This window comes from Dipteris shenzhenensis, chromosome 24 (genome assembly GCF_047967505.1).
Source record: "Dipteris shenzhenensis isolate YYH24624 ecotype China chromosome 24, Dip_SZ_1.0, whole genome shotgun sequence".
In the NCBI taxonomy this organism is placed as follows: Eukaryota; Viridiplantae; Streptophyta; class Polypodiopsida; order Gleicheniales; family Dipteridaceae; genus Dipteris; species Dipteris shenzhenensis.
The window spans coordinates 23,204,307-23,221,515 of record NC_141619.1 but is presented as its reverse complement, the minus strand read 5'-3'; the positions used below and the strand labels follow the sequence as shown (position 1 = coordinate 23,221,515).

At 42.0% G+C, this 17,209-nt stretch overlaps 1 protein-coding gene across 2 annotated transcripts; it reads left to right on the top strand.

Moving 5' to 3' along the window:
• The first annotated feature begins 1,730 nt into the window (after window positions 1–1,730).
• LOC147886388 (laccase-4-like) lies at window positions 1,731–4,247 on the top strand. 2 transcript variants are annotated; one of them, XM_087395557.1, is made up of 6 exons: window positions 1,731–1,865; window positions 2,003–2,157; window positions 2,275–2,528; window positions 2,632–2,757; window positions 3,061–4,011; window positions 4,117–4,247. In XM_087395557.1, exons 1-6 carry the CDS (start codon window positions 1,752–1,754, stop codon window positions 4,245–4,247), a joined length of 1,731 nt encoding a protein of 576 aa, XP_087251683.1. In that variant the 5' UTR covers window positions 1,731–1,751. The 2 variants fall into 2 exon arrangements, with proteins under 2 accessions (XP_087251683.1, XP_087251682.1); XM_087395556.1 differs by having other exon boundaries at window positions 2,629–2,757.
• Window positions 4,248–17,209: the final 12,962 nt, after the last annotated feature.

Here is a 17,209-nt window from a genome sequence, read left to right as displayed (position 1 = left end):
TTTAGGGGGGCTTTGTCTCACATATATGTCAAGGGGGATATTTTGAATGATGTGTTCCACTTGGATGAATTTTGCCACAAGGACATTCCATGGGGTGATGGCAAGGATGAGGTTGGCTACCCCGAATAGTTGGATACGAAGGCGGCAGAGTAGGTGAAACTGGGCATGATGAGCGTCTCTCCGATGCTAACCCATGGGTCAAGACCATTGATGAATTACATGTTGAGGATCTCTTGTGTAGGTTGGTTATTTGACTCTATTGACTAGACCAATTGTCACAAGTTGGTGGCATATCTTTGAATCAAAGAAACAATAGGTATGAAGGAAAACATATTAAAGGGCTTTAGAAGTGGGAGGAATCCGAATGACTATGTTTTTTTGTAATCTAGAGATAGAGTAGCAATTTTTATCTAGATTGATTGTGGGGGTCATTAGAGTACCACCATGGTCTTCAAACTGTGAACAATAGCTCACGTAGTGTAATTTTGAATGATTACTTGGTTGCACGTATGTGCAAAAAATTTTTTGGATGTTTTTTAATAAATTGTTATATCCTATACTCTTCAAGATCCATGCTTTACATGTAAGATAGCACTTGACAGTCTCGTTCCAAATCTCTAAAAAATATTTTTGGGGTCTCATGTTCAAGTATGGAATGTGTACTACAACTTCAAGAGAAATTCCGTTGAGCAATGCATAAGTTATGGGTCAGTCAAGACACCAATGTACAGAAAGTGCCCTGAACCTCACCAAGAATGGCTACAGCCAGCAAACATTGACCCCAAAGAAAGTGAGGGAAATATCGATGAAGACTTTGAGTAGATTTTATAACACTTGTGATGACATGTGCCATTCTAGGAAAAGTCTTGAAAAAAGAGGATTAGACAGACTCTCTAACAGTTAGAGTAAGACTATGACATAGTAGTTTGAGTTGGGATCGTATGGACATGCATTCGTCACATAAGAAAACATGAGAAGTGGAGAAGGCAACTAAAGACAAATCATTGGCATCATGGTCTATGGATTTCCTTGTTATAATTAGAACTCAACATAATAAACCAATTGGGACTCCTTGTAGCTAGAACCCTTGCACATGTCCTTACTCAACGCTAGCACCTTGACATGTCACAAGGGTTATTTAAATCTAAGTGCATATGCAAGGCAAGTAGTGTATGTCATGGCCAATGTACGCTATCCCATGCTGATCTCTTTGCCTTAGGACATGTGTTCCCACAAGTAGCTTTGTATTCTAAGTGATTTTGCCATTTTGATAATTAGTACAAAAAACTATGACTTGTGTCTAAAAAAGTGTGGAGTAAATTGGAGCTGAGTGTAGATAATTCATTCTCTTTTTGTCCAAAGCACAGAAAATACAATTTTGGAGTCATGGGGTTGGTGGAATTCTTCCAAGTTCAAGAAGGGAGAAAGGACCCATGAATGAGATCTTTTGGAGTTAGAAATGGGGATAACTAATTTAGCCATGAACATTAAACGAGGTGGGGTGGGGGGGGGACATTGAACCTAATTGATGATGTAGAGTGAAGCAAACTACAAGTTAGCAAAGCAATAGTGAAGCTCCACCAGATTTGGAGTGGGTGGGAGTCCCCAATATTGATCTTGTACATGGCATGGTGTATAAGGGGTGTATAGATAAAAAGCTAATTAGCAAGCTTGTGAAAGTTGTAAGAGCTCTCAAAAGAGTGTAAAGTCAAGGTTATTAGTCGATAATGGCCACCTTCACGTCAATAGCCATGTTTCTGGTCTCCTCGTGCTTGCCCTCCCTGTTTATCCTTCTCATAATCGTACCCCGCACTGCCTTCCCCAGCGAGCTGCCTCATCTGCAGCACCTCAATTACACTTTCCATGTATCCATTACTTCTCCATTCGTTGGCTTGCCAGCTGCTGCTGCTCCAGCAATCTATATTAGCTCTTGTCTTTCGCTGCTCATATTGGTTTGATCCCGCTTTCTCAGCTCCAAACATTGTTTTGCTCATGACTGCAGGTCCAATACACCACCTTCTCTCGCCTTTGCCATACCAAGCCGATCGTCACTGTGAACGATCAGTTCCCCGGACCGATCCTGTACGCCCGAGAAGGAGATCGTGTCATCGTGAACGTGAGCAACCATCTTCCAGACAAGAACATCACGATCCACTGGTGAGCCTTCGATCACAGTCTAGACGATCAGCTTCATGATGAGGGATTGCCAAACTCCGCATTGTGAGTTCTAACAGCGATTTGTCGGCTGGTTGGTTGGTTGCTTTGCTGTGATAGGCACGGTGTTCGACAGCTCCGAACAGGGTGGTTTGACGGACCTGCCTACATAACGCAGTGCCCGATTCAGCCCAACCACAGCTACGTTTACAATTTCACAGTAACGGGGCAACGAGGCACTCTGTTTTGGCACGCCCACATCTCTTGGATGCGCGCTACCGTCCACGGGGCTATCATCATCTTGCCGAAGCACCACCACCACCGAAAATACTACCCGTTTCCTCGACCTGCCAGAGAAATTCCTATCGTTCTTGGTAATCAACTAAAATAATGGGTTCATTAGTCTCTTGCGAGTACGTCAATAGATTGGCTATCGAACCATAACAACCTGTACTTTCACCCTGTATACTTTAGGAGAGTGGTGGAATTCAGACGTGGAAGCTGTGCTGAAGCAAGCTCTTAGAACCGGAGCAGGCCCCAATGTTTCGGACGCCTACACCATCAACGGCCAGCCAGGAGCTCTCTATAACTGCTCAGCTAAAGGTGATGGTTGTTAGCTCCTGCAACACCTGTGTCTAACATGACGGAATCGCAAACGATTGACTGCTTGCAACTAGCTCGCAATTCGTATTTGTGCATGCGAAGCCGATCACTTAGTTTTGACAATTTGTTAATTGTTGTATGTGGGGAAAGCCCGTGAGTAGAAGGTATTTCATCATGCCTAGCTCCCATTCGCCATCCATCCACACATGTTCGCGTAGCAATACACTATAGTGCTTTCAGCACCTGTGAATCGAACGATGTATCCACATCCTTACTTGTTTATATATTGGTCTCCTCCTTCAGATATGTTTACGCTTTCAGTCGTGAGAAACGAGACCTACCTGCTTCGAATCGTCAATGCCGGACTCAACGACGAGCTCTTCTTCAGCATCGCAAACCATACACTCACGGTTGTGGAGATCGACGCATGTTACACCAAGCCTTTCAGGACTGATACCATTCTCATCGCACCTGGACAGACCACCAACGTCCTCCTTAATGCCGACCAGCGGGCAAGAAGCTACATAATCGCAGCCAGGGCCTATGATTCAGCTGGTCCGACCGTCCCCTTTGATAACACCACCGCTACGGGGATTCTGGACTACTCCGATGGAGCCAAGTCTGGAGCTGCAACACCCATCATGCCGCATCTTCCTCCGTTCAACGATACAAACCTGGCCAACAACTTCAGCAAGAGCCTCAAGAGCCTCAACTCCAAGGACTATCCATCCAAAGTGCCTCGCAAGGTCAATAGGCACTTGTTTTTCACAGTTGGATTAGCGAGAAAACAGTGTTCCCCTGGCCAGCTGTGTCAAGGACCTTCCGGAGGCAACTTCTCAGCCGCTGTCAGCAATGTTTCCTTCGTTCTCCCCAGGACCGCTCTGCTACAAGCGTATTACTTCAACAAGGCTTCTAGAGTTTTCACTACCGATTTCCCTGATAATCCACTCGTACCCTTCAACTACACGGGGCCCCAACCCAAGAATCTGGCACCCCACACGGGCACCAAGCTCAGCCGAATTTCTTTTAATTCTAGCGTACAACTCATTCTTCAGGGCACAAGCATCCTTACGACAGAGAGCCACCCGATCCATCTTCATGGCTATAACTTCTTTGTGGTAGGGCAAGGCGTAGGCAATTACAACCAAACGGTGGACCCTAAAAGCTTTAACTTGGTAGACCCTCCCGAGCGAAACACTGTGGGTGTCCCCAAAGGGGGATGGGTGGCACTCCGCTTCCAAGCTGACAATCCAGGTAGATTACTTTGCTTCTTGCTTACAATATAATAAGTGGGCTGCGCACACTGCACCTAATTCTTTTGAACGGGTCTAATCGTGTTGTGCTGAGCTTTCGCTGCAGGAGTCTGGTTCTTGCACTGCCATCTGGAAATTCACACGACCTGGGGCCTGGATACGGCTTTTCTTGTCGAGAACGGAGTTGGACCGCGTCAATCCCTTCGACCCCCTCCTGCTGATCTACCCTCTTGTTGATGAGCAGGTTATACACATGAATCCACTACTGATTAGACCACTCCCCGGCTTGCAAATCATCTACTCTCTCGTTGAATGAGTAGCTTACTGATCTAACCAGTCTTGATGGATCATGTGCGGTGTAGGGTGTATCTGGTGGAGATCCATTTTTGTTCAAGACCCATCGAGTCTTTGATAGAGTCACTCGAATTTTGGATTGTGATATTCTTGGTACATTATCATGATTGAATAACAATACAGCATTACACCTTCCCTACATTTCAATATGTTTTCGTGAATCTTATTTGTACTTCAAATCTCATATTTGTGGGGGCCAAGGGGTCCTTTTGGTGACCTCAACCGATTTAAACATTTCCATTCTCCACACAATAATAGCATTTGTAATGTAATGAACCAAAAGTCTTTAAAAAGAAAACAAAGTCTCATGGACATGGAATACTATACAATGAGTTAAGTTATATCAACTTGTAGCAAGATTTCCTCTATTGTTCTAGAGCTAACTTCTTTACTATGAGTTAGAAATGCTAATGCAGCATCCTTGTTGCTACGGTAGATTCTTAGACCCAGTCAATAATGATAAGAGAATCTCTTAGAGTGACAAAATCTCAAGAAGATGCTAGACTATGTATAACATAAAACTCATTCCCTTCCTACTTATATGATAAAACTTTCAATCATAATTAGAACAAGATGGGCCTCAAGCCAAATACTTTGTGCTTTCCCCTCAACTTATGAATCAAAAGAATCCCCTAGTTGTAGGCTTTATAACCCATGCTATATTGGGAAGCTTGTTGCGTGTGGGGTCCCATGTGTGCAACAAGTGCCCAAAGTCCAAAAGAGTTATCTTGTAAAACTAAATTAGAGACTTGAGGAACTCTACAAATCACCATACGACCATACAAAAGAGTATTGAGATGTCCACTCGAGAGTATATACAATCTCTCCCTCTAGATGGGTAGCTCATGCTTCCCCATATAGAGTATCAATAATATTTCATCAAGTACCTTAAGCCAAAAATATATTCCCCTCTTTATGAGTGACTCATTTATCCCTATAACAAGTGCTTATTTCATTACTTTTGGACTCATATGTCTACTCTTGGACTAATCCCAAAAATCCTTTCCAAATGAAAAGTTTACTTTATGAAAATATCATTCGAGAATCAAAAGTTTACTTTTTGGCACTATCGTTTCCACATAATAAATTTCACAATCTGTCTCTATAATGGTACAATACTAACGCAAAAACTTCGATTAAATCCTACTTTTGTACTTCTTGTTTTTAACAATCCTATTCACGTTTAAAAAAAATCACGAGTTATTAATTTAAATCCATGAAAAATCGCTTTCAAAATACATACTTATTAATATAATTTAATCCAAAAGAATGCACTTAAAATTTGATGTAGAAAACAATAACACTCTTGAAGTCCCAAAAAAATTAAAGGTTAAAAAAGACAAGAGGCATGGAAGACTCTTTAAATGTGGTCCAAAAATAGTAATAGCTATGCTTGCAATTTTACATTGTAATATGTTTACAGGAAATATTGCTCTCCATGAGTCTTTGTACAAAGGAGTCTAACACGCAGCCTTTTCAATAACTCAATTTTGCCTTTACAAATGTGTTAAGTACAAATAGGCAACTAGTTTGTTTGAATGTCCGATTCATTATCACTTGTTGCTTGGATGCCATCCTCATCCAATGTCATTTGAAGACCCATCATGTGGAGTCTTTATTGATGCTTGAATGGTATTGTCATGGGCATTCTTCATTTGCACTATCTCCTTCTACTTCCTCCTTAGCAAGCATCTTCAAAAACTCTGTAATGTGCGAAATAATGGGTAGCGGTATTCTTATTTTTTCTTCTACGTCATATCCCATGTGCTTCCTTGTTTTCTTTGTCCTTGATTTCTAGGATACTATGACCATCTTTGTGGAAAGCTCTAAAATTGCTTCATGGTTTGGAACCCATTCCTTTTTCAAACAACTAATATACTGTGTATTGTTATCATGGTTTCCTTCCTACCCCTTGTCTCATACCATAGTGCTATAAATGTTGCAACTTTTCCCTTGTCATCCATGCTCACATCCACCACTTTTGCAACCAAAAACTTAGCATTCTCATGCTCATCGTTCGATGGTCGAGCTGCAACAAAACAGTGGATGTCTATGTCTCTCTCGTGACTAATACATTTCCAGGACCAGGTGTGCATAGGGCTCTACTTGATGGAGATGCGCCAACACAGGGAGACCTTACTGAGGCAGCTTCGAGCACGGCAGACACTAGATGGGTCACAGGTTGTAGGGGCAGACCCTACCCAGAGGGAGGTCACGGATTTTTATATGTTTGAGTCAGCCCCAGGACACAATGGGATTGAGGAGGAGGAGATAGCTGATACAAGGACCGCATGGCTCAGCCACCGACGACCACACACGATGTGTATAGCTGCCAGAGTGCACACCATTGAGATATGACCCATTGCTGCCCTCCTTAGAGGGGACCACCAGAGGCATGGGATCACAGTCGATATAGCCGTCGGGTCCTCAGTTCGAGACGATCGTGTGCATCGCTGCCACGCGAGACTACTTGATAGATATAGATGCGCGATAACTTCATGGCCCACAGGAGGGATGCTCTAATACCATGCGCCGGATCTTGATACCGGGCCCCAGTTTGAGCTTCAGCTCAGTTGGAGAATTTGAGCTTTTGTTCTGAGTCTAAGCTAGGAGTTTTGTTTAGCTTAGTTCTCAGTAAAGGGCCTTAGATCGAACCTGGAACATTTCTACGAAATGCCAATAGTGATACTTTCCCCTTTCATCTTGTACATAAAGTGCGGAGGTTGGCTTAGAATAAATCAAAGCCATCTGATGAGGGCACTTTCACAGTACAATTCTAGCTTCTCTCCGCTTAATCCACCCACTATTAAGGTAACTCCACTAAAGTCACCTCTCACAGCTCAAAACTTTAACTAAGGGTTAGTCCCTCAAACCCTCCCTTTGGCCCTCCAAGTAGGGGAAAGGATCGGTTTCCAATCCAAAAGTCCTCAGAATCCGTGACTCGCCATATTCCCAGAAGTTTCCTCCTGGAAAAGTCCTCCTCCGACCAATATGTAAAGGTCCAAAGTTAATTTCCACCATTTGATCAAGCCATATGAAAAGAAGGAATCTCGCCCAAATTTCAACCTACCATATTTTAACTAAACTAACCAGTGCACAATTAAATCCAACTAGCACAAAATACACAATTCTAACTAAAATAACCAGCCCAAGATTAAATTCAACTAGCATATAGTAGCTAAGCTAACAAGCCTAAGATTAACTAACCGATGGATGCTTAAATTCAAGTAGCACAAAGCATGCCCAACAATTACAATTTTCACCCAAGGTTAATCATTTAACCACTTGTGCAAGAATGAACCATGATCGGACTTTTCATTCTAAAGGTCCGAGGCTCGCAACATCTAACCATTGCCCATATTCCTTCTCTCACACTCTCCTATTCACTCCCTCATATTCCAACCCATTAATTAGTTTTGGTGTGTGGAGGCTTAATTAAGCTCTGTTTAGCTATGGCTTAATTTATTTATGCATTAATTAATATGTTTCTTTGTGACTTAGTTTATTTGTCCAAGGGGTCCTTCCCAAATGTTAAATCCAAAACCTTCTTTTTCTGATGCATGAGCACTACCACCAAGCTATAAAGTAATATTATATCTACATTATCTTATAATTGCATTATAAATGCTCCCTCATCCCCCTCCCCCTCCCCCTTTGAGAAGTCCTTTCCTCCCCCTAATCTCACTTCCGTCCTCCTTTAAATCATGGCCTTCACCTCTTCCTTTTCACCCCTCTTCCTTTCTCCACAACTAATTAATAGGACTTTCCCTTTTTTCATCTAATAGGGCACCTATTCCCCTTGCCACCACATAAAAGGGGCAAACTTCATTATCCTATTCACTCTCCTACCAATTTCAATTAGTTTTGATGCATGGAGGCTTAATTAACCTATGTTTATGTATGCTTAATTTTTTTAATGCATAAACTATTTCCAAGGAGGGGGGCTTTTATTTTATGCATAGACTATGTCCAAGGGGGGACTTCCTCAAATGTTCAAAAAAATATTCAAACCCAAAACCTTATTATTTCCATACTTGAGCCCTACCACCAACTCCAAGGCTGAATCCTGTTCCCACTATTTCCATACTTGAGCCCTACCACCAGCTCCAAGGTTGAATCGTGTCCCCATCTAGACCCACGTCCTGCAATTACTCATGAATCTAAATCCATGACCATATCCAAGAGTGTGGAATCCAGCTCCTCTAGCAGTTCCAATACAACAACTTCAAGCCGAGGAAGTGGATCCACAATTTGAGTATGAAGATGAGTACATAGTGTACTATGTAGAAGGAATAGAAGGTTTAATACCTATCTATGCAAATCAAGTTCGACCCAAAAAAAGACGAGCGCCAATCAAGTGCTATGGCTATGGAGAGAATTGCCGGATTGCAGAGTGGCCTCATTGTGGTAGCCCCACTACTTTTCAACCACTCTATAGAGATTGTGGCATTGGGCATGCCTATATGGATTGTCCCATGAAAAAGAAGGTCCCACAACAAAATGAGCCTGATGTCCCAATTGGCATTATTGGGGTGGACCATCAAAGTCTAGGGCCTCCAAGCATATTATCACAAATTGTGAATGTAATTACATGCCAACAAAAAGAGGCCACCAAGGGCCCTAATATTCCAATTCAATCAAGAAGACCTCTTTAAAAGAAATCACAAGTCCCTATACCTCCTCCAAGCAATGAGCAGCCAAGTTCATCCACATTAGCTCGCAAGCCTCAAATAAAAGAAGCTCCTTACCCTAATGCAAAAGTGGAGAAGGCTCAATTTCAGGCACTTTAATAATGGGTGCAAAAAGAACAAGCTCAATTCGAGGCTAAGAAGCATGCACAAGATCCAATCCCTGACAAGGCCCCACTAAGTATCAACACTATCCTCGAGCCTCTGTTCCAACAACAAGATCCATAACATAATGTACCACCATGCCAACTTGAAGGTGCCACACTCTCTAGCATTCTAAGTTGCTCAGTGTCCATTCCCATCGGAATCCTCTTATGAAATTGTCCCAATCTCTGGGAGAGTTTCAAAGGATGGATTGAGCTAGTAGATCCCACTCCCCTTATGGAAGACATTGAAGATATCCCTATGTGGATGGGTGAGAGAGATGACATATGCAACATCACCATGCCTTTGATCCATAAAGCATATGATGAAGTCCATGCCATAGTGGATGGTGGATCAGGAGTGAATGTACTATCCAAGGAGCTCTATGTGAATGGGGTCTCCCATCAATGCAAAATGCTAACTTCAACATACTTCTTATAGATGATTCACGTGCAAAGCCCTTGGGAATAGTGAATGGAGTGTCCACAAAAGTTGCAGGAGTCTACTTTACTCTTCAATTCACAATCTTGGATCTCCCCAAGAAGTTGGACGTCCTTGGTTGAATGAAGCATCAGCCCTACATGATTGAGGAACTAATAGATTGACAATCCAAAATCACAACACTGCAGTAAGAGCTAAATGTGGGGACAGGAGCAATAAGACCCATTGTGCCTGGAGCATTGGGTGAAACCTCCTCAATGGCGATCTCAAGCAAATCAGCCCCCTTGCAACAACATGCCTTAATAGGAGATACATAAAGAAATGTCAACAATTGGATCCAAGCATTAGTAGCTATTGACAACTGCCATACACTAGATCCTATCTTCTAATAAATTAATTCTAAGGTCATGCAGGTAAGACCTCCACTCACACATGAAGCACCAATCGATCTAGAAGTGCCATTCTTTATGGTTGACCTCGAATGGAATGGTGAACTTGAACAAGCTATCCATGATAATAAGGACTCATATTTTCCTTGGGACCTTGAAACAGAGGCTAAAAATGCTTAATTTGAAGACCATGTCTTTGACAATGATTTAGCCATTCTCTATCCCTCAATGGCAGTCGAACTTCCCAAAGTTGAGACTCCAAATTTGAATAAAAGCAGAAGATCCCACAAGAAAGATGGTGGACATTGCCACAAAGCCAAGGGCAACCACTTCAATGAGTTCGAACGAGTCCAAACTAGGATCGTCGAGTTATATCTTACCAAGCCAGCTCCCCCAAAATTAGCCACCTCCTCTTGAATGGTCCCCTGATGGACTTGAAGGAGTATGCACAACAAATGGACCATTACTTTAGGAGTATCTTGCATCGATGAAGCTTGATAATGAGACTCTAGAAAAAGAAACTACACAAGATCCTCAAAAAATGTTTAATGATACTATGCCACCCATAAAAGAATGTAAGATCTTGCTAAATCTAGTGCAACTAGATGAGCATAATAACTATAGAGGCTCAAATCATAGAAGAAACTCCATGAAAGAGATGATGAGCAACTATGAATCAATCTATTGCAAAATCTATGTCTCAACAATACATGATAGGCTTCTTATATAGAGAGATCTTGTAGAATAGTCAACACTTATGGGATCCTATGATCCACATCTCTCCTTGTGGATGTCCTTGATCCACATCTTCACATCATGTAGTCCACATCCTAGGGTGGCTACTTTAATACATTCATATACCATATCTTAGCCTCTAATATGTGCTCATGGCACCATATTCCTCCAAACCTCCCCTTGGTGCCATGATCCATTGCCTACCGCAAGGTGGTTAGATGTGAGTTACAAATCCATCACCTCCCCTTAGTACATACCTTGCTAATTAAGGTGGTCAAGTGTGGTTTTGTACACATCAATACTTGCAGGTGGTTAGGTTTGATTACAAGAATATAGGCTAAAGGTGGAAAGGCTTTTGCTTCTAAATATATGTTGTTGTTGTCATTCTACTCATGGCTTGATGATGACTCCATGTAGTTGACCTATTGGTTCATCAATCTATAGACTTATTTTTTGTTTGATGCATGATTCTTTGTTCTTCCATGTAGCTTAATGCTTTATGTGTGGATGCCATGCTTTGTGCCATGCTCTTGTGCTTTTGGCATGATGTGAGCATTCATGCTTTGATTTGTCATTTGTTGTAAAGGTCTTACCAATTGATTACTTTCAATATTGGCAGTGTCTAATTGCATACAATGATTTTGACTAACAAGCCCGTAGAGCTCAAAAAGGCGATCACTTTTCCTTTTTGGAGTGAGAGCAAATTCTTTTTGGATTGCAAGTTATGGCTTGTCAAATTTTTTGATAGAGAAATGGCCCTTGATGATGTGGCATAGGGATTCACATGCAGAATTCAAGCTGTTCTTAGTAAGGGCCACTGTGCTTATGTGGCACTATGCATTTAACTAGCCCCATACCTTAAGCATGGTTAATGTGGTTGACTTCACCAGACCTAGGCCCTATCTGCCACATGGCAAACTCTTAACTAACCACACTTAACTTTACCGCACGTAGCCTTATCTACCATGTGATCCTTGAAGAAATCTATAGAAAAATAGAGATGAGAGGTGTTAGATCTCATCAATGCTGGAGTGCTAAGCATTCACACTGCTGTTGGAGGCACCAAAACCATTGGAGGTGTCAAAAGCAAAGCTTGTCTCACTAGGAGTTTTTTGGAATCTTTGGAGTTGTGGCTCGTCGGCTGTTGCAAGTGGGAGCTCTTGGGTCATCCCGTCCACCTTATGGAGCCTAGCATTGTGAAGGTCACTACTATTGTTCACCCCTTATTGCATGCTGATTGTCGAGAGGGCCATAATGCTCTACTGTGCTGATGTGAGCATCGGTTGTGGAGCACTAGAGGCATTGAGAGAGTCAAGGGTGTGGGCTATGGACATTGGTAGCTTTTGTTTGTGTCACCTTGCTACTACTATTCGCCTACTGTGCTTGATCACATCTTGCAAGCAGAATTCCTTCATGGTAGAAGCTTCATTTGCACCTGTGGCTCTGCCGTGTGTTGTTGCATGTACGTGCTAGGGCATGTTGTCTCATTGCTACCAGTCATGTCATATACCTTAGACTTGCCACTTAATATACAATTTTCCTACCTTAGAGTTCATATGAGGTTGGTTTGAGTGTGAGTGTCATTGCAGATATAGTGTTGCCAATTGCTAATTGCCTTGAGCTTGTGTGAGTCGTTGTAGTGTTGCTTGTTCATTGCAAGCTACCGGTCTTTCTAGGTCACTATTTGTTGCAGAAAGGCTCTCGTAGGTTTCTTGTTGCTTGCTATTGTATATGTTGTGAAAGACAGTCTCTCTGCGTCCCCTTTGTTCTTGTCGTTGGTGGTTGAACCATGACTTCTAAGCAAGAAACTATGCTCTGTTGGTGATTCATTCATAGTTGCACAAAGTGATACAATTTGAATTGAGGTTCTTGAGCCTAAAGGAAGACCACTTCACCTTCTACAAGAAGAATGCTCATAAAGGACTCTCAATCTCCCTAAAACTAATCTAGGCTTAGCTAAACCTACTCTGATACCATATAAAAGAATGTAAAATCATGCTAAACATAGTGCAACTAGAGGAGGATAAGAACTACGGAGGCTCAAAGCATAGAAGAAACTCCATGAAAGAGGAGATGATGAGCAACTATGAATCAATCTATTGCAAAACAAAATCTATGTTCCAACAATACATGATAGGTTTCTTATATAGAGAGAGCCTTCAGAATAGTCAACACTTATGGGATCCTCTGATCCACATCTCTCCTTATGGATGTCCTTGATCCACATCTTCACATCATGTAGTCCACATCCTAGGGTGGCTACTTAAATACATTCCTATACCATAATATGTGCTCATGGCACCATATTCCTCAACACCCATAGCCCATGTATGGCTAGTTCAACACCATCATAGGCTGATCTTCGTGAAGTGCAAGAGTACTTCAAGAACTACACCAATGGGAGTGTCCCCCTAGTAAGACCAGTAAGAGAATCTAATGTGCAAGAAACGAAAAACATTGGAAAACTCCAATCTATGAGGGACCGGCCAAAACTCACACAATAAACCTTGCCCTTGAATGGGAGGAAGAGAAATTGGTATTCATTGGGAAACATCTTACACAGGAAGATGAAACAAAGTTCAAAGCACTCCTAATGGAATACCGAGATAGCCTAGCATGGTCATACAAGGAAATGAAGGGAATTTCAGTAGAAGTGGCAATACACATGATACCTATTAGGGAAGGTGCCCACTCTAAGGTATGTGGACCTTATCGAAGAAATCCAAAATATGGCACCATGGTTTATGACAAACTAGAAAAACTCTTAGATGCCAGATTCATCTTGAGATAGAGCACACTGATTGGGTTTCACCCATCATCATCATGCCTAAATGCAACAAGAAGCTAAGAATATGTATTAACTTAAAGAATGTGAATGCTACCACAATCAATGATCACTATCCCCTACACTTAACACAAATAGTGTTGGAAAAGGTGGCTGGACCAAAATATACAACTTCTTGGATGGCTTTAGTGGCTCTAACCAAGTGCAAATTGCTCCTGCTGACCAGTCAAAAATAGCAATTGCTATAGAATGGGGTATCTTTCCCGTTCGTGTACAACAAGAACAATAACTAGATGGCTCCTCTTGCTTCAAGAATTCAATTTCAAAATAGTGGTCTGTAAAGGTGCCCAACACTACATTTTTGATCACATGTCTCATGTTAAGTCGGGAGAAGAAGCCACTGGAGTAGAAGATGACTTACCAACTGCCACACTATTTCAAATAGACTATGTTCTAGATTGGTGTGCATATATCATTGGCTACTTTATGGCAAGAAAACCCCTTGAAATGAAAGCAGTGGATGCCAAAATACCTCCAAAAAACTAATTTTAAAAGATGCATCCTATCAACTCATTGCAAGACAACTATACAAGATGGGCAAGGACCAGGTTTTAAGAAGATGTATAATGCCTCATGAGATCATGCCAATCCTTAGTGAAGTCCATGAAGGCATTGTAGGAGGACACTTCTAAGGGGAAACTATAGCATGAAAAGTCCTCCTTGCAAGCTACTGGTGGCCAACACTTTAGGCAGATGCCTATGAATATGTCAAAATCTGTAATGTATGCCAACTATTGGCTCTTTCCTACGGCTTCCATAGGAAGAGCAAGGTATTCTCAGTATGTAGGGTTCCGAGGCTTTTTGTCACCTATAGATATATCGGGGTTGTTGTTTGTAGTATAGGTGTAGCTTAGGACCTCGAGTCATGTTCCGATGAGAGACATAGACTTAAGTGTGGTAAGCAAACATAGTGCATGCATGTGTAAAAGGAATGTGTATCATCATGGTTGAGGTAATGAAGACTTTTGTCTTCATTAAGGGTTGCAGGGTTTAGGAGGAGTTTAAGGGTTAGAAGGAGGTTTCAAGGTTTAGAGGGAGGTTCCAAGGTTTAGAAGGAGGTTCCAGAGTTTAGAAGAGGTTCTAGGGTTAGAAGGAGTTCCAAGGTTTAGAGTAGAGTACATGGTGGAGAACTCATCTCCCTTGTAGATCATGGAGATTAAGGGTTGAGGAACTAAGGGTTTAGAAGGAGCATAGTAGTGGGAGAGGAAAAAAGTGTAAGAGCACGGGGAAAGAAGAGAGAGGAGGGAGGAGGAGGAGGAGGAGGAGGAGGGAGGAGGAGAAGGGAGGAGGAGAAGGGAAGAGGAGAGAGGAGGAGGAGGAGGGAGGAGGAGGAGGAAGAGGGAGGAGGACAAGGGAGGAGGAGGAGTGAGGAGGAGAGGGAGAGGATGGGTTGCAAGGTTGGAGGAGAGGGGAGGAGGAGTTGCAAGGTTAGGACATGCTTTTGGACGTGAAGTGGAAGGAAACATGGACACTTGAGACATTTGCTTGGAATACCAAAGTAGAACTCAACACAATGCCTTAAAGAGTGTGGGCTTCATTCCATTATGGGGTATATATACAAGTTGGAGAGCTTCTCTCTCTGCATGTAGGAATTATAAGACATTCTCTCTCTACATGTAGAACTTGCATATAGATGTTTCATGTAGAACTCGCATGTAGAACTCACATGTAGCATGTAGAACTTGCATGTAGAACTCGCATGTAGGAGTTGCATGTAGAACTTGCATATAGAAGTTGCATGTAGAACTCGCATGTAGAACTCGCATTTAGAACTCGCATATAGGAGTTACATGTAGAACTCACATGTAGAACTCGCATTTAGAACTCACATGTAGAAGTCACATGTAGGAGTTGCATGTAGAACTTGCATGTAGAACATGCAAGTTGGATTTCTAAGAGGGATTATTTCTAGCCTTATGCAAGTACAAGCAGAGCTTTGCCGCTACTCTACACACACATTCTGTTCTACCTAAGTCCATGTTGGCACAAAGACAACATACTCCCGAATCCATTTTATTACCCGTCCTCGGGTTATGGCTTATTTTGATTTCAGAATTGGGATGCCATGTGTGGAACCCAATGGTTGTTGAGCTTGTGGCATGTGAGTCATTCCTGTTGTAATGCTTTTACACCATACAATTTATGGTCTATAGTCAGGAAGCTTAGCTCCTCTTAAGGAGGGGTAGATGGCTATGAATTTCAGAGGGAATCTCATTGCTGAGATTGCAGACTCTGCCATCGAATCTTCTTGGGAAGAGGTTTGGCAGGGGTCTCATTGTTGAGGCTGGCATTTCTTGCTATCTTGCATACATGTTGGATGCAATTGCACCCGTATCATTTAAGCTTGTAGATAAGTTTGTATGCAAGTCTAATATTTTTGCATATAGGAGACGGCTATGATGTTTGGCGGGGGTCTCGTTGCTGAGGCTGCAGACTCTTTTGCCAATTCATCTTGAGTTTTGGCATAGCTTCTTGTCCTCGTTGTGAATTCATTGCATGCTTTGAGAGTATGGAATGAAAGTGTGTGATACTATTAATTATTGATGCAATCTATTATGTGCCTATGCAAAATCATGTGAGTGCACGTGATGTGTCTAACTATATGCTTATTTGTGGGAATTAATAGGGAAACTAAGACTCATTCATCCCTAATACGAAATTGATTAGGTCTTCCTAAATGTGCAAAAACGTGCATATGCCAGTGAGTGAGTGTGTAACAATCTAGTGCAAACTACATTGCAAGAACATGCATATGCTAGTGAGTGCTCGTGATACAATCTAATCCTAACTAAGGAAAATTTGGTTTCCCAAATCTTTGTTTTTGTCGGGGGTGGTTGTTGTGTTGAAGTAGTAGCACTTCAGCCGGCTCTCGTTTATTGTTGTGTTGAATTAGACTCCATCCAATGTTTCTACTAGCACCGATGGGATTCATCTTTCTTACTCAGTAGGGTCCTTGACCTAGATACTTTAGTTTCCCCTTGTGTACTTTGGCATTGTATAACAAGACCAAGTCACCTTCCTTGATGTCTTTAGCTTTAAGATTTTTGTCAAACCATGACTTTCTTCTGCGTTTCTTCTGCGTTTTTCTATTGTCATGGCATGGTAGGCGACTAGTCTTGTTTATGTATGGTTCTCCAATAAATAGAGTCTTTCTTTCAAGGATTCATGGTCTCCCATGCATTCTTGTACTGCTATGCATAGGCTTGGTATTACAAATTCTAGTGGGACCACAGCTTCAAGGCCATACACCAATTGAAAAGGTGTGTTTCCTGTACTAACTTTGAGTGTGGTTTTGTATGCCCACAAGGCTGCATTCAGTTTCTCTGTCCGATCAGAATGTTGTGGTCCTACTACCTTGGTGAGGATAATGCATAATATTTTGTTGGTCGATTTAGCCTGTCCATTCCCTGGGGGTAGTAGGGTGTGCTTTTTCTATGGATTACATAAAGCCAGACAAGAGTTCTTGGATTACCTCATTGACAAAATGTGTGCCTCTATCTGACACAATTTCAATGAGGCATCCGAATGGGGTCATTACATTTTCATATAAGAATCTTGCTATGCTTCTGGCATCTGCCTTTCTAACTGCTTTAGCTTCAGCCC